The sequence below is a fragment of the Canis aureus genome, chromosome 35 (genome assembly GCF_053574225.1).
Source record: "Canis aureus isolate CA01 chromosome 35, VMU_Caureus_v.1.0, whole genome shotgun sequence".
NCBI lineage: Eukaryota > Metazoa > Chordata > Mammalia > Carnivora > Canidae > Canis > Canis aureus.
Genome location: NC_135645.1, coordinates 18,002,526 through 18,029,077, shown reverse-complemented (window position 1 = coordinate 18,029,077; position 26,552 = coordinate 18,002,526). Strand labels below are relative to the sequence as shown.

The following is a 26,552-nucleotide window of genomic DNA, read 5'->3' as shown; positions in this document are numbered from 1 at the left end:
GCAATCACACCCACTTGTATTCTGTGCAACCAAAAATTACATCCAGTGACTAAAGACCGACTCTGGATTTCCTTGTCAGATGGTAGATTCCTTCCCAATGATCTAAATTTCACCTTTTCACACAAGTAGTTAGTTTCAGATTCATACACCCAGCAGTCTTTTATATTCACAGTGAGCTCAGCTGGACTGGTGCTTTTCACCCAAAATCTTAGAACAGTGCTGCTTTTACCACACTTGTGCATTTTACAGTATGAATGGCTATTATGCATGACTCTGCCACATGCACATAAAATTGTTCTGTTGGAGAGAACAGTGATACAAACATGTAAACATCACAATCTTTGTCTTGTATGTCTAGAGCGTGATTTCATAACAAGTTAATAACTTTCCAGTGTACATCAAGCCAGGGATAAGCTCTAAGACCAAGAGTTAAATCCACAAATAGAAAAAAAACATAGACTGTGATAATGACAAAAATACATTAGTGATTGACTCCAAAAAAAGCAGTAATGATTATATCAACTACAGGCTGGGTATCTGTATCATCTTTTAAAACTAAAATGCTAAGATCTGCCAGTAATTAAAAATGATATACATTTCCACTATTTTAAATTGAAAACCTTATTTTGTATAATTACTTTTCTTTTGCCTATGTTTAATATCTACTTATAACTTGAAAAACTGAAATATAAATATGAAGATAATCATTAAGAAATTATATAACACAATTTGAAAAATCCACTGTCTAGCATCAAATATATATGAAAATTGCTTTCTACAAAATAACAGAATGCCTTGAAAACTGAAGCTCAACTTAAAATTAATCCACATGGGGAAAATGTCACTAAGAATAGCTTGGAAAATCTTTTAATAAGCCAACTTTTATTGAGTTGCCAAAAAAAAATCATATAAGAACTATTGTTTTTTTGGTTGTTCTTAAAAAGAAAAAGGTGGGCAAAAACTCATGCTATAACAAATACTCACCTATCATAAACACACAGTACTGAAGTAATGTTAATATTACTGTAGGAATTACAATTAAACCAAGTCCACAAGAATTCTTTGTTGAATATTCACCTGTTAATAAAAAACATATTTAAAATATTAGCCTACATACTTCCTACTCTATAGGAAGTTAACGTACTTAAACTTACTGAATGTATTAGTCTCAATACTCCTCTTAAAAATATATTTCCCCCAAAGCTTCATATAAAAAATGACTATGTTTGGATTAAGACACTTCAGGCATCTAAATGCCAACATCTAAGTCTCAACATGTCAAATCCTTGAATTGGCTTTATCTCCTCAACTACCTTATAGAATTTCAGTGAGAAACTCTGGAGTCACTTCTTAGCATTCCCTTCACTTGCTATGTTCAATATGTCCCATACATAGTCAAAAATGTTATTCTCTCAAGTTATCTTTAGAATTCATCTTCTTCTTCCCTGTGTCCTAACTCAAGAGGCAAAAGGAGTTGCCAAATTTATGTTCCTAAACGTTACTCTATTACACTATCCTCTATTCAGCCCCAAAATAACAATGGCTCTCTCCAGTCTATACTGTAGGTCCCAGGCTATTTCTGCTGTCTTTCCATGTGCCACACAGACTTTCTCTCCACTCCCATCCCCATCCTCCAAATGCAAGCAGTTTCAGACAAACTTCCCACATTCATTCCCACTTCCATGTCTTGGCAAATGAAATCTGCCTCTGTAGTAGGTTGAATGATGGCCCTAAAGATATGTCCACCTTCAAATCCCTGGAATCTGTGAATATTAACTTATATGGCAGAAGAGTATTACATTATATAGCAAAGGATGATTGAGTTAAGTAAGGATCCTGAAAGGAGGAGTTTAATCCTGGATTATCCAGGTGGGCCCTAAATGCAATGACAACTGTCTTTGTAAGACAAAGGCAGAGGGAGATTTGACAAAGACACCATGGAGAAAGAAACTGGAATTATGGTGCCACAAGCCAAGGAGTTGCAGACTGCCAGCAAACGCCAGAAGCTAGAAGAGTCTAAAAATGGATTTCCTCCTAGAGCCTCAGGAGGGATTACAGCACTGATGACATCCTTACTTCAGATTTATGGCCTCCAGATCTGTGAGAAAATTTCTACTGTTTTAAGACACCCACTTAGTGGTAATGTGTTACAGCAGCCCTAGGAAACTAACACATGCCCCCACCCCCACCAAGCCCTCATCTACATCAATCCTGTCTTCCTCATATATCTCTGTATCTTACCTGGGACGAAAAGAATGGCTCCGACAATGACAACTATAGTGAGCACTAGTCCACCAACAAATAAAAAAATGGTTTTCTCCTTCATAATACTGGATTTATATTTAATTGCTTAAAAAGAAAACAAAGAATTAAATGAACCCAATCGCAGAAAGTAAAGCCATTTCTGTAACTTATAAAGTGCACAAACTGATAACTTACTATAATTTAATAATCTTTGAGGAACAACTCCTTTGTATGTCAAACCACCTCAAATCTTTCTCATAATAAGTCAAACTCTAAATATTATCCTGTCAGTATAAATATGGATACTGAATTTAAAGGTAATGCTTTGTTCCCTTATACTTTAAGAAATATCAGGCTTTCTCAATTAAGGCCTTATTAATAACATTTTGGGCCAGATAACTGCTTGAGGGGTGGGATTGTTCTGTGCATTATACAATGTTTAGTAGTATCCCTGGCTTCTACTAACTATATGCCATTAACAGCTCCTCAGTGGTGTCAATCAAAAATGTCTCCAGACATTGCCAAATGTTCCCTGAGGGGCAAAACTGCCTCAGGTTTACAAGTGACATATATAACACTGATGAAAAATAACTGGCTACTTAGTAATATTGAGAAAAAGAGAACTTTATTTCATCTTATAGAAAATTAGGGAAGCATATGGAATTCTAGGCAATTTTATTTTGAATTAGAATAAACACTGGACAAATCATACCTTCTTGATATCCTGGCAGTAAAAGTGCTCAACTTGTTCAATTAAAATAATTTCATGAAATTAAACTATAAACAATAGCATTCATCATACATGTTACTGTTTTTGATGCTAGCTCTACTGACAAGTATCTGGTACCTTCCCTGAAAGAATAGAATAAGCTTAAAAATATTATAGTTGCTCCTTAAATAACATGGGCTAGGGGCACTGATCTCCTCTACCCTGAACAGCTAAAAATCTGAGTATAACTTTTGACTCCTCAAAAATTTCAGTACTAGCCAATGTTGACCAGAATTTTGCTTTACCAGTAACATAAAGTCGATTAACACATATTTTGTATGTTACATGTATTACATACTGTATTCTTATAATAAAGTAAGCTAGAGAAAAGAAAATGTTATTAAGAAAATCATAAGGAAGGGAAAATACATTTATAGTATTGATCCATAAAAAAGATCCATGTATAAGCAGACCCAGAGTTCAAACCATGTTGTTCAAGGGTTAACTGTATTTCTTTTCCTATATATTTACCTTTTGGGTTTTGTTTTGGCTAATATTAAAATTAATTTTTCACCAGGAAATTTGACAAGAGTAACCTAAAAGCAGACTGAGTAGCAAACGTATTACTGAAATTCTGCTGTGTTTCAGACAGATGATATTTTTCATGTCATTAACCAAGGAGTGTCCTGAGGGGAAGATTTTTAAAAATGTTATATTTAGCATTTAATTGGCTCCATTAAAATGACAAATAGGTCAAATATACTAAAAAGAATAAGTAAACCTTTAAATGACCATAATAAAATCTATGTATAAGGTATTAAAACCTAGGATCCATTATAACCTATGGTTAAGATGTTAAAGTACAATGCAGGCACCTGAAGATTTTTTAAATCTCTATCTGTTTTAGGTTGCATTCATACTTTAGATTGTAACCTCAAATTTATTCTCTTTAGGGGCAGATGGAGGGTTAAGCAATAATCGGTCCTGAAGCTGAGTAATCGAATTCACATTCACCAGAAAAGAGTGAGAATCAATCTGGCAAGTTCCCCAAGCTTTCATTTGATCCATCCAGCCTTGAAACTTATAGGACTAGACTCAGTTATGCTCCTGACTTATTATAAGGCAGATTTTCACATCTTCCTTATTTTCTAGGCTCAAACATGGTCTAGGATGCAATTCCACATGTAGTCACAAAAGGCACAAATACAGTTAAGAAAAAAAAGAAGCTTTCTCTAGACATGTGTCAGGTTTTCCATTTAATCCTATGCATACTGCTAACTAAATAGAACTTGAGAGTTCTGCAAAGAGGTCATAAAATAGGAGCTGTGTTTCAAATGTACTTCACAGTCAATCAAACATTCATAAGAAACTCTTCCAGGTTTAGTTCAACGTATAAAAGAGCTGCTAAGATCAAGCAGCAAGAATTCACCATAGAGTACAGTAGAAGTTCATGCAAAAAGGCAGACATATTACTCTTAACAAAAATCAGAGTGTGAATCTCATATAAAATTCCACCGTCACTCACCAGAACGGTCATCTTCTACCAAGGATGACCTGTACTGCACGTCATAATCATCCAAAGTCCCTGGTTTGTCTTAGGGTTCACTCTTGGTGCTGTACACTCTTAGATTTGGACAAATGTGTAATAACAGCCATCCATCATTATGATACCATACAGAGTATTTTCACTGCCCTAAAAATCCTCTGTGCTTTGCACCCCTGTCAACCACTGATCTTTTTATGGTCCCCACTGATGTGCTTTTTCCAAAGTGCCACATAGAGTCATACAGTATGTAGCCTTTCAGATTGATTTCTCTGACTGAGTAATATGTATTTAAGGCTCCTCCATGTCTTTTCATGGCTTAACAGCTCATTTCTTTTCACTGCTCAATAATATTCCATTGTATCGATGTGCCACAGTTTGTTTATCCATTCACCTACTGTAGAGGAATAAAGCGGCTATAAGTATCTGTGTGTAGGTTTCTATGTGGATATAAGTTTTAAATTTCATTTGGATAAATACCAAGGAGCGCAAGTGCCAGGTCATATGGTAAGAATATGTTTAGTTTTGTAAGAAGCTGCCAAGCTGTCTCCAGAGTAGCTGTACCATTTTGAATTCCCATTAGCAATGCATGACAGTTCCTGCTGTCCTGCATCCTCATCGGCATTTGGTGTTGTCAGTGTGTATATTTTTAACACAAACTTATAACCCTAGTCCCACCACAAAGGAATACCAAATATATGGGTAAACTATCACATTTCTGACAACAAATTAGGAATTCTAAAATTTTCCTCTTTTACATCTTCTGTAACTATATAGCAAACTACTTCTCAGAAATGAGCTAGATTGATTAATTCATTTGTTTTAGGAATATTTACCATGTACCTACAATGTAGCAAGCCCTTTTCTTAGCCCAAATCATGCCAACTGAAGGAAGGTAAAAGTAGAAGATTATGCAATGATAACTGATTGTGCACCTATGTGCATATTACCTATGTGATAATCACTATTCTAAATGCTGGCACTGAACAAAAAAACTAAATACTCCTGCCTTAAGGCCCTTATACCTTACATTTCAGTGTGTGTGCGTGTGTGTGTGCGTGTGCATGTGTTGGGAGGAAGCAGCAGGAGTGAGGATAGAATGTTACTCCCTGATCTTCTTTCCCAATTCAAGAAATAAAAGGTATGGGTCTACTCTAGACTAAAAAAAGCCCCAAATTAATGTTAATAAAAAATGACATGTCCCTCTAGCCAACTGACGCAACAGCTAATGTTATGAATAGATACTCCATTTAAGTTTTCCTGTCTCCTTGTGACTGCTATAAAGGACATATAACACAAAATGTAGGTTGTGGTTGATAAAATCTAGTGCAATTACCATATCAACCTAGAGATCAAATAAAATCTACCATCTTAGTTTTCATGATACTCCAAAGATGGGATTCAATATGCCCATATAGGTCTATGCAGACCTCAATCTATCCAATCAACAAAACCTAAAAATCTAGTAATTCAATATCTGCTTACAGACAGGACATTTAAATGGTCCCTTACTGAGAAGAAATGTGTGGGAAATATCAGAAAGGGAAACAGAACATAGAGACTCCTAACTCTGGGAAACGAACTAGGGGTGGTGGAAGGGGAGGAGGGCGAGGGGTGGGGGTGAATGGGTGACAGGCACTGAGGGGGGCACTTGAGGGGATGAGCACTGGGTGTTATTCTTTTTGTTGGCAAAGTGAACACCAATAAAAAATAAATTTATTATAAAAATAAATAAATAAATGGTCCCTTACTGAGTGATTAGTGAGTCAGATAAAAAGGCTAACCAGTAAAGGGTAATGCATACCAGATTAAGAATAAATCATAAAGGGAGACATGTTTGATTTCATTATTACAGTGCTATTTTCTGCCATCTCCAGGAGAGTAATTGTAGGATATTTTTGGTATCTGTTAAGTTGCAAATCGATATTATCTTTGAATCAGGATAAAGCACATCTGATTGCTTTTAAATGAAATTACAATTTCAAAATTTTTAATTTAAATTTAAACTTAAATTACTATTTTATAAATGTTTAACATACTCATTTAAAAAATAATGAAGGCTATGAATCTGGTGCTGGAGAAAAAGAAATATTAATGCCAATTAAAAACTGATTACTGTCAAAAGGCAAGTAAATGAATCTTACAATAAACTCCATATACTATCCAACTGGCTTTAATGAAACAATTTTGTAAACATGAATACCGACACATTCCTGATCTATAGGAACCAGAAATAAAAAATGTCAAGCCATTGTGCAGTAAGTACTTTGAATACAAAAGATTAAAGAAGTGCTCGCTTCGGCAGCACATATACTAAAAAAGATTAAAGAAGATGTCCAACATGCTAACTGCCTTTCCTTGGTTCCAAATGTTCCCTGGTCCTGTGGATGGTGCCATAACTTTAGAACGTATGTAGTAAGTTGGGACGTTTGAATTTGGAAAGGGTCAAAGGAATAACAACTACATTTCTACAAGATTTACACTGCTGAGCTGTAGTTTTGTTCAGTTCCACCTACAACAAAACCAGGGCATAGAAACATTTAATAACAGAACTGTGATAATTATGTGGAGAGGACTACTGGAAGTTCAAGATTATTGAACAGAATTGAGTAAACTTAATAACAAAGTCCTATTAATAGAATCCATCAACCAGGTCACAGAATGATTCTTTGTAATACTATTTATTGTGATGATATTTTTTACCTTCCTGGACAGAAGTTTTCTAGTGCAAGTTAGTAGATGTCCTCACTTCTTCAAAAACGATTTTTCGAATCTACAAAGAAATTCTCTGTTCCATTACATTCTTATTATGCATGCTCATGACCTAATTACTTTCAGTGTTAATAAGCTAGTCCTAAAAATTGGATTCAAGGACTTAGTAGGATCTCAAAGCTGTTCTGAGGATTTTTTTTCCTTGAACTTCCCAATAATGATTTCTACAGGAACATATAACCAAATACTTCTGAGCAGTAACCAAAATCTTTGTGGAATAATCTTGAGCAAGGATTAGAAAAGTTAGAAAAGGACACAAGGATGCCTAGAATGCATGAATCTGAAATAAATTAACAGCAGTCCTCACTTGGCCTACTTCCGATAATCATGAATTTCAGTTACCATGGTTTAAATAACACAAATGCCCCCAAATCACAGTACAAATTTCAGCCATCACAATATATTAACTGAGTACTTGCATGAGGTGCAAACTTCACTGCCATCTCTTCAGTCCATAAATCACCCTGTTAATATCAGATGCATATCTTGATCAATGACCAATCATGTCACTTCTTTCAAAGACTGTTGGTGACTACTCACTGAATATGTGTTACTCAGTTCATGCACAGACAGCAAAGCATGTGTTGTATAACTTCCTTGTCTCCCAGTAACAAATCAATGTGGTATTTTATAATGGATTATCAAAGGAGGAAATTGGGCAGCAAGGAAGAAAGAATAAAGAAATAGAAAGGAATAATGTTGGAAGAAGGATTCAAATAAAACGTAAATGATATCACAAAATAGCTGAATGTGGGAATGTCAACATTACTGCCATTCAAGAGACTCTAAATAGTCAGAGAAACTCGTAAAAGCGAACTTGTTGACATAAACGAGGACAGTGAGTAGGTTGTGACAAAAGGAATGCAGATGTCCCAGAAGTGGTGACTCTGGCAAAAAAACTTTACATACAAGAAATTCTTGGGAGATATTGTATAACACTATAAATGCAAAGGATAAAATGCTGGAATCTGATCCAAACTTAAAAAGGAGTATGACAATTCACTGAGGCATAAAAAAAGATGCTTGCTCTGTATTCAAAGTTATATAACGAGGAAGGCAAGCACTGTTCAAACTACTCTTGATGAAACATTTTAATTCTCAGTGTTTTTAATGTTTCAATTTGCAATGTATTAAATATCTTTACTTTTTTTCCATTTCCTAGTAGTGTTATTACTAACAGTAAGGAGTTTTTGTCTTAACAAAAATTTTAAAGGGCATGGAGCAACAGTCATGTTTTGCATTTATTTTAGATTGCTCTTGCAGAGCTTCAGCTTACATGATCATGTTTATGGTCTCATAGTTTTGCGTAAAGACAAGTTCAAAGGAAGGAATGGTAAAATTGATATGCCTAACTCAGAGAATTTCAGAATGTTGTAAGTCCCTGGGATGGAACTGAATCTTCACCCTAATGGAACCAGAGATCTTGGTGGGCAACACTTGAAATCACTTATCAAGCATCTTAATGATAGAAATGACCTGGTGTACTGCCAAAGACCAAAGAAGAAGAGCCCTGGAAATCAGCTAGGAACTTAACTGCCAGTGACATGGGGAACGGGGAGTTGGTATAGCTTTCAGAACAAAAACAAAGTGCCCCTGAAATGTAATACTACTAGAGATTTGTGACTTTAGTTAAGACTCAGTGTTTGATTCTAGTTATCTCTGAGTGGTTTGCTAAGCATTAAGATTCTGCTTAAAAGTTTGTAAGTTACAGATAAAGGCAAAGGTATTTAGGAACATTTCCCTGTAAGAAACCTTTGTCTTCAAAACATAGTCTAGGGCTCACCAAGTCCTGGCTTGGCTTCAGGAATTTAAAAGTCTTCTCAGGCTTCTTCCTCAGTAGGATCAATGGCATCCCGAAATACAGTTCAAGACACATTTCTGGTAGAAAGTAATTCTTTCTCCTAAAAATGAAGGCATAACCTGTTCTTTACCACACATTTAGCCTATGGAAAGTCCAAGTTGAATCCTGGACCACCAAAAGATTGACATGCAGAATCAGAGAAACCACTAAGGGAAACTTCCTTTTGTAAATTATAGACCATAAATGGTAATCTGAAATAGTTAAGGACAACTAGAAATCTAGAAAGTGAAAGTCATGGGTATGAGTTAGTATGAATAACTCAGGGGCTACACGACACCACACTCTAAAAAAACACATAACTGAGCAGCAAATGGAAAACAGAGGGGCTTTCCTGTTTGGTGGAATCCCCAGGCCATACATAGGAGTCCTCATAGAAAGGGTACCAAAAAAAAAAAAGGGGGGGGGATTGAATTATATCCATGACTCCCAAAAATGGGACAAAAGGCATATAATATGCACACTTAACATGTCTCAACTGAAATGTGAGTGCTACAAAGCCAGGGACGATATGCATTTCACTTCCACATCTCGAGCCTATAAGCTGGTGCCTAACAACTACTAGGCATCCTGTCAACAGATGAATAAATTAAACAAAGTAGGTCTACATTCTGCTCTGTCAATAACAGTTTCATTTACCCAGATATAGGTTCACTCAAAAGAAGTTCAAGACAGGGAGGTAGTATAGTGTAGTGGTAAAAAGTACTGTTTCAAATCCCAGTAGTACTAGAGAGGATCTGGGCGATTGTGGGCAAACTGTCTAAACTACCTGCACCTCAGTTTTTTATCTACAAAACAGGAATGGTAACAATGGCACCTATCCCCACTGAGTTCCTGCGAGATGTAAATGTGACTGCAGATGCTAGTGCTTTCCAACATCTATCATACGTAGCAAGGGTTCCACAAATACTTAGGTACTCTTATCAAAAACACTTTTACATGTGAGTCCAGACCAGGTGAATCAAGTATAAGGCCCTCTTCCACATCCACCTCCCACATTTACTTGTTTTAAGGAGAGCCTACATAAAAAATTGCCACCAAAATATTTTTTAGCTTCATAACCATGTTCTTTAAAATATTATCAGTGAAATAAATATTTAAAAAGAGCTTTCAACCTAACAACTGAAAATTAAAACAAGATTTTTTTCACCCATCAAATTATTAGCAAAGATTTTAGAATTATGTCAGGATTATGAGGTGAAAAACAGATATTCTCATCTGCAGTAACTGATACAAAGTTTTGAGAAAACATTTTGGCAGTATGTATCAAGAGCCTTAAAATATCTCTACCATTTCCAGTCTTATATATCTTTAACAGAATTCCATAGTATCAAAAAAAAAATTGGAAACATCCTTAATATCCATCAAGATGAGAATTGAGTAAATTAGAGTGCATCTATAAAAGTGGAGCAGAGGCAGCTATAAAAAGATTTCTGAAAACAAGGAGGGAAATCAGGATATAAGTATGTAAGTTATATGAGTCCATTTATGGCTTTCTTTTTTAAAGGAAGATAACAAAAAAATGCACAGAAAAAAGAAAGTGAAGGAGGAAATTCACTAGAATACATTATTTCTAGGTTGCAGGACTTCAGATTTTTGTTTTTTCTCTATAATTTCCTATATTGTATATGGGTTTCTAAAGCATATTTATTATTTTTTAAGTCAGAAAAAAACTGTAAAGCCTATTTTGTAAAAATATGGCTGATAGTGAACAGACTAACTCCTGGTTCAGTCAATAAAAATAATGTCACTAATGATAATGCCATGATCAGCAAACTTCAACCACTTCCATGCAACAAATCACACTACTGTGAAATAATTTCATAATCCTAAAAAAAAAAAAAAAAGCTATTCTCTACCTCAATCATATGACATAGGCCTAAGTCTGCCAATAAAGATAAAGGCTTTCCCTAACATCAGGAAAGCCTGAATAGGTCTTGATGGTCTATCAGTCTTTTTCGTGATATAAAAGGCTTACCAAAATTCTAAGAAAATTTCCACAAGAAGTCTAGACACTTTTTTGAAAATAAAAGTTGTGAAATATCTTGACAGTTGTCACTGTTAGCCCTTTTTTCCCTTTCTTTGCTTTTAGACAAAAGTTGAGAACACCTTTGAAATCACAAAGCATTTTTCAGAGTGCCATACATTGAGAAGAGCCCACAGAATACATAATCGGTCATCTCTCTTCCATTTTCATATCACTTTAGATTTCTGAGTAAAACTCATGAAATATACAATAGACCAATCCACTACCACATTTTACTAGCTTTCACTTTTTTAAAGGTTGCAGAATGAAATAAATGAGATTACCATTATTCACACCTTGCCTTGTATAAATGCTAACTGGCCTTCAATGACTGACCATTTCATTGTACAATAGAGAGATAAAGAATAAATCTTACATGTTAAAAGTTTAAATATTTAGACTGTCACCTCAGAACTTCGCCAATTTAGTAAATTTCTGTTACCAATCTGGTAGGGAAATAAAGTATAAGTATCAACCAGAATACATAATACCTTTTCACCTAGGAGTGACAACTCCACATCGTAGATGCTAAATCTGAAATAGCACCAAGATTTACCCTGAGAAGTTCAGTCACATGATTATTATAGCAAAACATGATCAAAAACCACAATTCACCTGTGGCTACTTCCTTAGAGGCTGCAGACTCCTAGTGAAGATGACGAAACACAGTTCAAATGAGGCTTTTCCTAAAATGAACACATGTACATAGACAAGTGCAAACTGGGAAAATAAAGAGACAGAAATCTTAATGCTCAAAAGTGCAATATCCTATCCTAATACTAATGTAGGGCTATGATCATCTCTTGGCCAAAATAATGTGTGTGTGTAAATGCTCTGAAAACACCATAAATGAGTTTAAGGTATTGTTATTATTAGGATTCCTACTATTCATTCTTAAGAAGTTAAAAAAAAAAAAGTGTAGGAATTAAAAGTAAACTGCAGCAAACTGTGGGGGACAATAAACACTTCAAGAAGAATACTGAGACTGTATATTATTATTTATCACATTATCACACTTCCTAATACAACTTACATAAAATATTTCACTAATATTACTTCCCAGAAATAACCTTTTCATCATTAAAACATAAATGAAAAATAGAAATACTTACTCACAATACCAAACTGTCCCCAAGACAGAAGTACAGCCAAAATTGGGAAAATAACAATGAGGATATTTTCATTTGGAGAAAACCATGAAACTGGGAAGAGAACAAAAATCACAATTAATATTTACTATAATCATGTTAAGTCCTGCCACTGAATAGTCAACAATACTTTTATTGTGAAGATAGAAAATAAAAATAATTTATTAAAGCTGTGGCCTTAAAATAATTACAAATTACACAGTTTACTTTCACAACAAATTCTATTTATGAAACAAGAAGCTAGTTTGTTTTTTCCCACATTTTTCCTAACCTATGATTTATGGAAGCAAACAGTATGGCAGAGGGGCTGAGAACAGGGCTCTGCAGTCACACGGCCTGGATGGATACCTAACTCTACGTTATAAGCTTTCTGAGATTGGACAAAGTGTTAACACTTCTCTGTTTTCAGTGATCTCAACTGTTACACCAATTCAACATAGTTCCTATGCCTTGAAGGACTATTGTGACTATTAATGAGCTACTACATGAAAAGAGCTTAAAACAAAGCTTGGCTCTGTACCACATACTCAGTCAACCTTCACTACAATGATTATAACCTTAGGTATTGAGGAAACTTCTGTTAAGTGAGTCACATGTTACCTAGTGAAAACAGCCACACGGTCTACATGACGGAAACTGTGACATTAAGACTTCACATAATTTGAGAACTTTTAAAAACTTAAGTTTCACTACATCTTAAGGCACTGATTTTATCTATGAAATTTCTTAACAATAAAGCCAAATAAATGCACCAAAGACATTTCAAAGTTTGCGTGTATGAAGGGCATTTGCTGTTTGAAAAACATTCCTAAACACTGCCCAGAGCAAGCATTCCTCTGAAATCAACCCTATTCATTCAAATCTTCTCCAGCTCTGCCATTCCATATTAGCAGGTAGAGAACCTTGTGGGCTTTCATACCACAATGATGCATTTCTTGTATTAACTTTATGCTAAAACCTGGTCAATGTTCACAATAATATAACAACAGAATATAATTACATTATAAATTCTGTCTTAGAGATACCAGCTTTTCAGAATCCAGCATTTTGTCCTGTACACAGCAGAGACTCAATAGGTTTGCTGTTGAAGGTTCTAATGGTCATGAGACAGTTCAGTGAATGAATGGAAGACGGTTTCATTTTTTGCAGATCTCTACCAAGAGACAGATTTTTCAGATACTTTGAATCAATACCTTAATTTCCAACTGTATTACCGAGTATCTTCCTGCGCCAAAGAAAACCTATTTTAATTTGGCCTCAAATCCTACCAGGGAAAAATTTTGTAAATAATGCTTAGGTTTTCATATCTAATGCCCAAAGGATTTGATAAAAGCTCTATGATCTAATGACTAGTCCTAATCAATTTATTTTCTCTATCCACTTTCTCTATTATTTTGTTTTGTCTACATTAACTCCTCAAATTCTCGCAATTATTATGTGAGGAATTATTAACTCCTCCTTAATGCTGAGGAAACAGAGGCACAGTGAACCAAGGATCTCAGGTATCTTAAGTTTTCATGTCCCAATCAGACTTCTGATACCCCTCCACCTACTCCTCCACCAAATTTCCCCTCTCGGGTTTCTTCATTTTGGTAGTGCTGAATTTTCCAATTATTCAGACCAAAAACCTTAGAGTCATCCTTGACTCTTTGGTCTCTCACACCCCATGCCCAGTCTCAAAGCAAATCTTGTGGGCTCTACATTCAAAATGTAGCCATTATCTGATCTACATGATCAGTAGATGTTTAAGATGAGCTGACAATGAAATGTTCTTTCACAGACCTCTCTTCCTATGCACCAAAACAATCTCAGGATATATTGGTTGAAACCTATTAAAATGAAGTGTGTTTGACCATAGTCTGACCACTCATTTTTCACTTCACAAATACTTATTGAAATCACACCATGGATAGGGTATTCTAGATACTTAAGGTCTGAGACAGTGAACATGGTAGGTGGGGCCATGGGTTTGAACAGGGGAGGAATTGAAGGTCAGATTTTTGTGGGTAGTAAGGAGAGGTCTCTGGGGTGTGAAACTGGATCTGAGCCACATGAAGACAGGGAAGAAGAGATACCAAAGGAATAGTTCAAGCAACTAAATGGTGGCCACTGTGGCTAGAATTTAGTGATACAAGAGGAGATGGGAAGAATCTTGCTAGGGCAAGATCATGCTGGGTCTTAATAGCTTGTTATGAGAGTTTGGATTTTATCGTAAAAGCAATGGTAAGTGATTGGGAAGCTCCAAACAGGAGAAAAATGACCATGATTCATCTAAAATCTTTGCCAGCCAGGTGGAGAATGGAATACAGAAGCAGGATTCATCAGAAAGTTGCTGCAGCAATCGGGTAGTAGCAGGAAGGTAGGATGCAATCCACAAACAAAGCCTTGAGTATAGTGTTACTCATCACATTTAAAGACGTAACAGGGCATTGTTCCAAAGAAGGTGACTAGAATGGGAATCCTGAAACCATAAGCAATGGCTGAAAGAACTGGGGATTTCAACTTCATAGAATAAGAAGCTTGGGAGAGAAATAGCACAGCTCTCCTCTTGAGAGAGCAACTACAGGACTGCAAATTCTAGCCTGACTTCAGTTAGAACTGGAACTCCCTACTAATAGATCAAGATCCATTGGGAAGAGAGTTTCCCCATATCAAGCGTTCAGGTAAAAAGGTCTGAATAACTTCCTGGGGCATGATAGAAGTAATTCATGAATTAGACCATGAGAGAGACTAAATGCCTACTGGAGGACTCCAAACCTCTCTGTGGAAATAGTAAGTGTGAGAGACATTTCCATGACATACAAAGGGTGGGATTATAGAGCAAAAAGTACTATGGCCTAAGTGATTCTTAACTGAAACTTATCAGAAGGTTTAGTCAAACTTGAAACACTCTCCCCTCTCAGCCCCCACCCTGAGATTTTAATAAATTCTCCATGGTGAGTGTGTGTGTGTGTGTGTGTGTGTGCGCACGCGCATGTGTATGTGCATGCATGGACGGAGTGTTCAGTCATTCTTTCAGTTCAATATCACTGGTGTACACCTCTGGCATCGTTTATTTCCTTTCACTGCCATGAATGTGTTCCTTCTCCCTAATTTGTTAAGGTGGAGAGTCTGAGGATCACCAAATTGGATATTCAAGAACCAAATGAGATGCTAGGAGAAAAAAAGGGATGTTTTATATAAAACCACTTATATGCCCATTAAGGTATTGATTTGTTTTGGTACTATTGTCAGATGACTTTAACTCTTGTTCCTCAAAGTGAGAAAGGAGACAAGATACTTCTCCGAGGTCCTTCTCAATTATGAATGTTTATGGCACTACGAAATAAACTTAAAATGGACTAAGAACAATATCAGATATTTTTCCACCTTAGGATTAAGAAAGATCATCCAAAGGCAATGTTCTTCCATTGAAGCTTTGTGGCTGACAACTCTTCCCATTACTCTTCCCCAATTCCTGTTCAGGTAGCGTGGGTCTCAGGAAGATGAACTCATTAGTGGAAAAGCAAAGAAATGATATTAAGAGGGTATGGTCTATGAATGAGTGTTTAAATTTTGTTTCCTAGACTAAGTAAAAACCCAGTACTTCATTTCCTTTATCACTGTGTACAAAATGGGATAATTGGAAAAAGTGAAAAGATCATTCTAATCCATATAAGTGTGCCTTTCCTTCAGATAGACATGTGGTAAACCTTCACAAACACCAGTTTCCATAAAAGAAGATCACAATAAAATATACAACACTAAAATTCGAGCCAAAATTTTACTTGATATTTCAGGATTGTGATGATTTTTTTGATGTGTTGATTTGACTCAGCTATAGTCCCTGGTTACTTAAACAACCCAAAATTCTAAGGTGGTTTCCCAAATCCCTGCTCCCTGCAATCAGCCTTTTGTAATTTCCTCCCCTTGAAGAAAGCATGGGATAGTGAACATGATGGATTTCATTCCCATGATTACTTTGTGTCATACGTCAAATGGGATTTTGATGATGTGATGAAGATGCCCAATCTGTTGGCTTTACAAAAGAGCAACTGCCTTTGGGAGAGAGGGGGCATCTAATCAAATGAGCCCTTAAAAGGGTCTGTGCTATTCCTGGAAAAGAACATATGAAAGGGATTCTATAAGAGGATGGATCTTCTCTGCTGGTGATACATATGGAAGAGGCCGTGTGGCAAGGAATGAGGCCACCTCCAGGAACTGAGAGAAGCCTCTAGAGGACATCCAGCAAAGAAACAGAGACCTTGGGATGCCTGCGTGGCTCAATGGTTGAGCAGCTGCCTTCAGCTCAGGGCATGGTCCTGGGGTCCCAGGATCGAGTCTCACATTAGGCTCCCTACATGGAGTCTGCTTCTCCCTCTGCCCATGTCTCTGCCTCTCTCTGTCTCTCATGAATTAATAAATAAAATCTTAAAAACAACAACAATAACAACAACAACACAGAGACCTCTGTCCTATAATCACAAGGAACTAAATTCTGCCACAATCATGTGAACTTAGAACAGGACCCTGAACTCCATATGAGAGTCTAGCCAACACCTTGATTTTAGCCTCATTAAGACTTGTGTGGGGAACCTAGTTACACCATGACCAGAACTGTGGTCTACAAAACTGTGAGCTCCTAAGTGGGTGCTGTTTGTTACACAGCACTAGAAAACTAATACAAGGATCTTGCAATGCCCTCATGTCAACATTATGAGCATAATGTGTATCATGTTGATGGATGATGGAAATGGCAACCCTACTGAACTTGAACTTACCTTTTTAAACAAAACCTTAATAACTTACTTGGAGAAATGTAAGATTTTAAGCCTCCAAGTTTGTATATTATTAATATAGATATCAATAACAAATTTTTAGAACTATTATTTACATTTAGTATTTTATTATTTACAAGGTGTTTTCAAAGAAACCATAACTGAGGTGGTAAAAATCTTGGGTTTTGAAGACAGATCTAGGTTAAAATCCCGGCTGTGACTCAAACCTTGAACAAGTAGTTTAAATCTCATCTGTTTGCTCATCTGTTAAATGGTAGGACCTATATCTACCTCCTAGAATTCTTGACAAGATCACATGACATGACAGACATATGTGGTATGTGCTCAAATAAATATTAGGTTATTTTATTGCTCTTATTTATATTGTTATCATTTCCTTGAAAGTCGGGTCATATCTTAGTTATCACTGAATCCATAGTGTCTCGTACAGTGTCTGGCACATGGTAGGTACTCAATGAATCTTTTTAAGAAAGAGAGATATTAACTTATATACATCCCAAACAATTCTGTCATGGAAATGGTATCTTCATTTTACAGATAAAAAACTGAGGACCAGATAGGCTGTTTTCTCAACCAAGTTTTCTTAAACTATAAAATGGTGAAATAAAGGAAAAGCTTTCTAAATTCAAGTCCTGTGCTTCTTCCATGGTATGATACTATACACAGATACCAGAGGTATATAAAACTCTAATTCATATATGATGTTTCCATATATTCAGTCCTAGTGATCGAAAAAAGGAACACAAATGGTCACTATTACTCCATATTCCACCAAGTAGATTCTCTATGAAATACTTTCTATTCCTTCTTTATGCCTACATTTGCAAAAAAGCACAATATAGTAAAAATGGATTCTATTGCCTAAGTCCCCAAAGTCCATATGATGGGTAAGTATCACTACTACAGTAACTCTGTTTTCTACAGTAAGAGTCCTGCCTCAAATTAACATTTTTGAGCAGAGGAGGTTTATTTCTTCTTCTAGTCAAAAATGGGTATAAAATAGAGACAACACCAGATGCTGGCAAGGATGTGGGGAAACTAGATCGTTCATATGCTGCTGATAAGAATGTAAAATGAAAAAACCACTCTGGAAAACAGTTTGGCAGTTTCTTTAAAAACTAAGCATATACTTACATATAACCCAGTAATCGTACTTCTGGGCATTTATCCAGAGAAATGAAGAAGACTATGTCCACATAGAAACCTGTACACGATTGTTCACAGCAGCTTCATTTGTAATAGCCAAAAGCTGGAAACAACCAAAATGTCCTACAATAGGTGAATGGTTAAACAAGCTGTGATATACCCATACCATGGAATACTAGTACTTAGTCAAAAGAGAGAGACAGAGAGAAAGAGAGAGAGAGAAAGAGAATGAACTATTGATACACACAACTTGGATAGTTTTCAAGGGCACTGTGCTGAGTGAAAAAAGCCAATCTCAAAATACTGTATGATTCCACTTCTACAACATTGTTGAAATGACAAAAATCACAGCTACAGAGAACACATTAATGTTTGCCAGGTCAGGGGTAGTTGGGGGGAAGTGACTATCAAGAGGCTGCACAAGGGAGATCTTTGTGTCAATGGAGTAGTAGTTCTGTATCTTGACAGTGGGGCTACTTACTTAAATATACACATGTGATAAACGACAAAAAAATATACACACATCGTACCACTGTGAACCTGCTAGTTTTGATATTTTACTACAGCTACATAAGAAATCATCATTGGGGGAAACTGGGCAAAGAGTAGACAGCACCTTTCTGTCCTATCTTTGTAATTTTCTATGAATCTTCAATTATTTCAAAAAATAAAACTCAGTACAAGGCCCAACGTCTGAGACTTCTGGTAGAGTTTTCTATTTTCTCTGCAACAAAACAATACCTTCTCATTTTAATGGCCCGAAAGGTAAGCACACCTCATTTTTTTCATAGAGTACTTTGAAAATAAGCCAAAAACAAGATAAAATAATCACACTTTTATAAAATTATAAGCTTCATCTTACATATTGATATTTCTTTCCTATCTTCATTCCATGATCTAGCTTTTCAAATTTCATATATAGAGTTTAGCAGTCTGCCTCTCAGTGACTGACACTACACTCCAAAATTACTGCTCCCCGTCTTATTTCTTCGATCTCATGAAAGTATTCCTTCAGAAAAATTTCAGCTAGGTATTAGATTATCTAATTCCAGCCACTCACAGTGCAAACACTGTGATTAGACCCTGCTGAAAGGTATATGTTTTTTTTAAAAAAGCTCCTTAGTCCAAATTAATATCAAATTAATTAAAGTTACAATATAAGAGGAATAATAATAATATAATAATAATATATATAATATAATAATAATAATAATATAAGAGGAATAAGCAGAAACACCTTCCACATTCTGCTAGCTAGCTCTAAGCTACCTCCTGCCATTCGTCATTGCACAAAAATCCCTCTCACAATATCCCAGGCAAGCTTCAACAACTTGATATCTTACTTTATAAAATAAACATCCCAGGAACACAACCAATATCTGCAAAGCATTCTGGTTTACATAGAACTTACAAGAAAACTCAGTTGATGCTCATTACATTGTAGAACACATAAGAGCAGGTATCTATTTTCATCCCCATCCCAGAGATAAGGTAATTTGAACTCAGAAAAGAAACTTTTCAAGATCATATAGGCAAATAATTAAATTGCAGAATAGGGGATAGAATTCAGATCTCCTGATTCCTAATCCTAAACCATGTCAAAATATTCCATCAAACTAAACAGCCCATCTCAATCTAGTAACAGACATTTTATAACTATGAACACTAGAACAATAGAGGGCAAAGAGTTGATCCAATTAAATTGTTCTGGTCCCATCTAAAGCAGAGGTTCTCAATGTATGGTCTAATCCTAAAATCATGTCTAGTGACTGTAAACAAATATTTCAAAACAGAGAGTCATAATGCACTTGTATGTGGTTGAAGAAATCAGCTGGCACAGAAAGAATAGAAAAGAAAGCAGGCTGTTTACTTCAGCTAACTATTGCTTTATACAACTCACCAAGCCAACTTTGTGAAGAAAGGGCAGACTCATGGTGCTATAATCAAGGCTGAATTCAAATACACTGAATTGGAACTCTAGTTCTTCTGAATCTTAGCCAATGAAAAAAACACCAAAACAAAGCTAAGCATAGGAAACCTCAAGGACTCATCCATGATAATCTGATTTTTTAATCTCCTGATTCTTCTATTCTATTCTTTGCAAAGGGGACATGTCTGGGACTTGTCAACCCTTGATCAAAGTAAAAGGTTTTTTAAAAAGGCCAAATAATAGGTAAGAGGCTGGAAAATAAATCACATGAAAGAAAGTACTTCAATGACCTCAAGACTGCTCACCCCAACAGAATAGTCCTTGGACTAAAAGTTTGAGAACCACACAATATACAAATTAACAACAAAAGTTTTACTCTGGAAGACAGAAGGCAAATACAGTAAACCTCATGATCTTAAAGGTCCTAAACATCACATCAACATTTATTATTAATAGCCTGCTTTTTGATTCAAAGGAGTATCCAGCCCTATTTTGCCCCCTTTCTAACAGGATCAGGATGCTACAGGACAAATAAATGGAAAGGTTTTATAGAGATCTTACCAATTCGATATTTTAATTCTATGATGGTTTCGCCTTCTCTGCTTAATTCAGTAACTTCACAAGTATAGTTTCCTACAACAGCTTCTTCCTTACTCATCTCCAAAGAGGCAATGCCATTCAGTAATTTCTGTGGTACGATTTTTGTACTCTTAAACTTATCACCGTGAGTGGTCTTTTGTACAGCTCCATCAAAGGTGAAGATGTCTTTTCCTCTAAATTTCCACTTTACATACATCTCATTAATGTTTGTGGCCTCCACATTATTAACAAAGCATGGGATGATAACACTTTCATTGCAAGCAGTGTATTCTACAGATTTGGTTATGTTAAATATTAGCTGAGCCGAACCTGAAAAAGAAAAAGAAAATTGTTTAATTTCATTATAGGATTCTATACTTTAAGTTGTTACAGATACTTAAGATAAAGAGCAATATTTCACTTGTTCATTTAAGCAAACAGTAAAACTATAGGGAAGACAGGCAAGGTGAAAAGAAATCCAAATTATTTTAATATTAATGTGCACAGCTGGTAGACAACATTTTAACTTTTCCTTATTCAATCTCAGTAATACAAAGTATACATTGCCATGCATCTTGGGAATAAATTCAGCAACTCTGTTGGAACATGCAGGTGTAGTATCTGGCTTTGGAAGCTTTGAAATAATCATTACTGCTTACTGATATATGTAGAAAAATACCGTCCTTACCATGGGAAAATTTTGAACAGAAAATCAAACCAATATTATATTCAGTCTCAACTTTGTATACTTCCTCCAAATAGAACTTGCTGAACTGATAGGAAGTTTATCTCTATCCTTATGTTGCATTTCCAAAAAAGATGACTGGGTCTACTAGACTTTAATACAAAAAAGTAAACCAAATGAATCACATCACATCTCTCCAGAAGGAAGGAAAGTCTTAGAATGCTAAGGAGAAAAAACATTCTCTGTGCCTATTTTCCCATTGCAAAATACAGACAGCAATAGTCATTTTGTATGTAAGTATTAGAAAGGATTATAGACAATAGAAAGGCATTTTCCCACCCCTATATTTCACTGCAACTACGGAACAATAATTTCCAAATATATATTACAGGTATTCTTTCCTCCTAGAAACCATAAACCACTGGAACAAAAACTAAGAAACGAGTTACTACCAAGAGCAGATACTGCTAATAAATAGGGTATACAGTAGTCCTCTCTTACCCATGGTTATGCTTCTTGTGATTTTAGTTACCTGTGGCCAACCTCAGTGTGGAAGCAGATTATCCTCCTTCTGACACACGGTCAGACAATCTATAGTAGCCTAAGTCTAGGTCACATCACATTGCCTACATCCTTCATCTCACCATGTAGGCATTTTATCTCCTCACATCATCACAAGAAGAAGGGTAAATACAGCATAATAAGTAAGTACATTGTAAATAAGTACAATGAAAGAGAGAGACCACATTCACGTAACTATTATTACAGTGCACTGTTATAATTGTTCTATTTTATTATGTTATTGTTTATCTCTTACTGTCTCTAATTTACAAATTAAGTGTTATTATAGATACATATACAGTATATTTTGGATTGGTACTGTCTATGGCTTCAGGCATCCACTGGTGGTCTTGGAACGCATCCCCTACCAAGAAGGTGGGCTACTGTATTCCTTCAACTCTTCCCTCTAGAATGAACTATCGTCGCCTTATAAAAGAGGGATTGGAAAAGTAAATCCAATCACTTACCTTTCATCTAATGTACGAGAATATGGAGAAATTATAGCTGTCTTCCATACTGTTCAGCCATTTATCAACTCTTTTACCTAAGTAGTTAGCTGGCTCTTCCCTCAAAAATAAAGCGCTAACAAATACAAATAAAACATCAACTTCAATAGTTCGTCCTTAAGATTTCTTCTTTCCACATTTATAAAATGGGAATAAAAATCAAGGGCATAGGATGTTATTATCCTAGGAACATAATTATTATTCAGTAACTGAGATGAATGCTAGGATGCATAGTAGAATAGGACTTGGACAATCAGAAAGCCTGAGTACAAATTAATGAGTTTATTTAACTTTTCTATGCCTTAGTTTCCTCTCTGTGAGTGAGGGTCAAAAACGAACACTGGGCTACTTCATGGAATTGTGATGAGCATCAAGAAGAAAATACCTGGGCAAGTGCTAACAATATTATGCTATAAAAATGAGGATCAATACTGTTAAGTTAGGTGATATAGCATTTTAATGTAATGATCTGGACTTTCTCTGACTGGCAGGTCCAAACTGTTTTATTTCTGGGGATTTGCAGTTTGAACTAGCCATGGGGATGCCCACAGCTCACCTCTTCCCACTTCTCTACATTTCTTGCCATCAAAATATTAGGAAGTGTCAGGCAAAAACTGGACTTCCAGCTGCATTTTTCAAAGTCTTGGGCTTGTGAATTATCTTCCCTGAGAAAGAAGCACTGGGGGTGGGTGGGTGGGGGGAACTAGTGTGTACAATAAAGGAGAGAAGTCAGGGCACCTGGGTGGCTCCGTTGAGTATCCCACTCTTGATTTTGCCTCAGGTCATGATCTCAAGGTTGTGGGATCCAGCCTCGAGGCAGGCTCCACACTAAGCCAGAGTCAGCTTGAGAGTCTCCCTCTCCCTCTGCCCTACCCTGCCCCCCAGCCCTCAGCCTAAGGCTCTCTCTTAAAAAAAAAAAAAAGAATAAATCTTTAAATAAAAGGGAAGGGAGAAAAAGTAAGATGTTGGAATCAGAAAGAAAGGGAAGTGTCAGAAAATATAGTGAAAGCTTTTGCAATGGACAAAAAGATTACTGAGTGTCCTTTCAATGGAGTGCTGGGAATTGTGTGACAAATTCCTTAGGAATATCTCATTCTGTAGGGCCCTGTGCCTTTCACTGTGTTTATCTGTCTGAGCTATTTTATAATTTTGGGAGGATTAATGGTAATGCAAATGATTTCCGTCCACAGAGATGCAAATAAACTTTGTTCCACAATTCACTCCTCCCTGGTGGAAGAAGAGACTTCAAAAAATCATGTTTTATTGCCATGAGGATAATATTGCATCTATTTGAAAATTCATTTCAGCATTCCTGATTGCCTATAATTGTGTCTGGTCTCTCAATTTTCTTTTAAAACTGAGAAAGTTTTACCATCTTCCTTGTTTACTTGTTAATTAATGTGTAAAATAAAATCTTTGATACATGGTCATTTTGTGTCTGAGTCAAGATTAAAAAAATTATTTCTAAAAACCACCTTTTAATAAAATAGATACAAGTGAAGAGCTCAGTTATCCTAGCAAACTTTTTTAGAAGGCTCCAAGTAAGGAAGTGGTTGGTGAAATCTCCACAATTTCATTTTTTGTTTAGAGAATGAATTTTCTAAAGAGTACAGAAAGCACTAATTGCACTACATTATCTGTTGCAATAAAAGAATCTTATAGCTGAAGCAATTTAAGTAGAATAAATGCTATCAATAAAATTCAAAGTAAAATTGACCTAGATAAGCTGTAACTTGAATAACCCTTGCACTAATTAATATAGTCCAAAAATGTCACTCCACCAGCTGTTAACTACAACTTCATCCTCTATAAACATTTATCAAAACAAACAAAACAAAACAATTAAGTAGTAAAATTATCTGATTTGAGTTTTCTCTCTTTTGCCTACTGCTTTCTGTTGAAACATCAAAGTGAAAAAAAGATTTAAAATATAGAGAGCAAATAAAAGCACATAGATAATTAATACAGATAAGGAAACTGAATAATCAAAATATGCCTATGGCTCCATGACGCAAGAGCTACACATAAATTAATAAATGAGGAAATAATTTTATATAAAATGCCAAAAATAGAAGACTTCACAACTTCTGTAAATACAGACCACCAACAAACCACTTCAGACTGCAGTCCTGAAAACAGCTACTGTATGTTGCAGAGAAGGCTCAATAATACATGGTAGTCACAGCAAACAAACCTAGCTCAGAAATGTACAGATGCAACATTTATTGAGGATAACCTGATCTGAAACATTGTGATATGATGAGGGGATACAATGATGGAAAAAAGGGATCCCTGGGTGGCGCAGTGGTTTGGCGCCTGCCTTTGGCCCAGGGCGTGATCCTGGAGACCCGGGATCGAATCTCACATCGGGCTCCCGGTGCATGGAGCCTGCTTCTCCCTCTGCCTGGGTCTCTGCCTCTCTCTCTCTCTGTGACTATCATAAATAAAAAAAAATAAAAAAAAAAACCAAAAAGAAAACAATGATGTTTTTAGCTTTCAATTCTCATTTTGAACAATGATATATACTTTTTATAACAGGAGGTCGTAAGTGCTATCCAATGGCATGAGCAAAGTGCTAAAGATGGGCAGGAGGGTAATCAGTCTTATAGATTTCTAAGAAAATTTGCATTGCTATTAGGGGAACAAGAGAAGATTGTCATAGCACCCATCCATTTGGGTCTTGAATCATTTATCTTTTTACATGTTCCATGCAAAACCTATCTCTCCTTCATAACCCTTAAATCACTGCCCTTTTGCAAAAGCTTATCCTATACTCTCCAAAGAAGCTATATTTCTTACTTTGAGTCCTTTAGATGAAAAGCCAGAAGCTTCCAATACTTCCCACCTATAAATTTACCTGCAATCCCCATTATCCATATCCCTCTCACCTTCCTCCTTTTTACAACTGCATCCCTTCACCAGTTTGTTCTCATTTCCACACCCACTAATCTCCCCAAAGACTTTCCCTAGTTCATGATCAGCTCCCTACATCCCCCATACATTCATAGGTGTTTTTTTAACATATAAATAAAAATGCTTATTAGTCAACTTAAAAAAATCACTCATACTTGTTTCCTCCCTAGCATCCTAAAATAATAATCTAAATGCATTTCTTCACCTGATTCACTTCTTAAATATCTGCTTCCCAGCCTCTATCTCTTCTTCACTGCAATAGTTCTTACCGAAGCCCCCAATAATCCCTTGGGAAAAACTGAATGTGCAGTTTACTCTCTTATCTTGACTACTCTATAGGTCCTGAACCAGTAGGCAGCTCCTTTCTTGCTCTTATCTCTTGGCCTCTGTTACAGCTCTTGATTCTGAATTTCCTCTGCTTTGTCCACCTCATTACAGCTTTCCTTCTTTATTGAAATCTATTCCTTGATTTACAGTTAATATTAGGGTTCCCCTTAGAACTTCATATCCAGCACCGACCTCCCAACTCCCAATTCCCCTGGGGCTCAGCATTCTCTCTTACTCCACAGTTTTAACAACCTATACACTTTTAAACTAGGCCCCAATAACTGCAGACCTAGACAGCCAACTGTCTGCTGTGTACTTCCACTTCAATGTACTACAGTTAATTCAAAGTCAACATGTCCAAAAATCAACTTACCCTCCACGTAACCTCCTCCCAAATCTTCACCATCCCAAGTATTTTTTTATTATCAGTTAACCAGACCTGGACCTAATAAGAGTCATGCTAGATTCCTCCCTTTCCTTAGCTATGAGAATTCTTAATAGGCTTAATCTACTTAATGGTTCCTCAATGTCTGTTGTATGAATTAATTTATCATCTCTCTTTTAGGATATTGCCATAACCTCCTAACTAGCTCCCTAACTCCAGCCTCAATGTTTTCCCATCTCAGCCCCAATATATTTTCCACAGTTCTCAAAATAACTGTTCTAAATGCAAATGTGCACTCTTTTGCCTAATATACTTTAACAACTCCCCCCTCCCTGTTTCAAGCTAAATTCTAAGTGCATTAGCATGGAATACAAACTAGGTCTTTCATGATCCTGTCCAGTTCCACCTCCTGTACTCCCTCATTTCCAAACCAAGCTCCAAC

At 36.0% G+C, this 26,552-nt stretch overlaps 1 protein-coding gene across 3 annotated transcripts in view; it reads right to left on the bottom strand.

Annotated features, from left to right (window-relative positions):
- Positions 1 to 26,552, bottom strand: part of CD47 (CD47 molecule) — a 43,710-nt gene that overhangs the window by 10,801 nt on the left and 6,357 nt on the right. For all 3 annotated transcript variants that reach the window (XM_077883888.1, XM_077883889.1, XM_077883890.1), the window contains exons 2-5: positions 20,716 to 21,063; positions 12,265 to 12,354; positions 2,242 to 2,349; positions 985 to 1,077 (exon numbers count right to left, since the gene is read on the bottom strand). In XM_077883888.1, the coding sequence (XP_077740014.1) occupies positions 985 to 1,077; positions 2,242 to 2,349; positions 12,265 to 12,354; positions 20,716 to 21,063 (639 nt within the window). The remainder of the gene's footprint in view (positions 1 to 984; positions 1,078 to 2,241; positions 2,350 to 12,264; positions 12,355 to 20,715; positions 21,064 to 26,552) is intronic.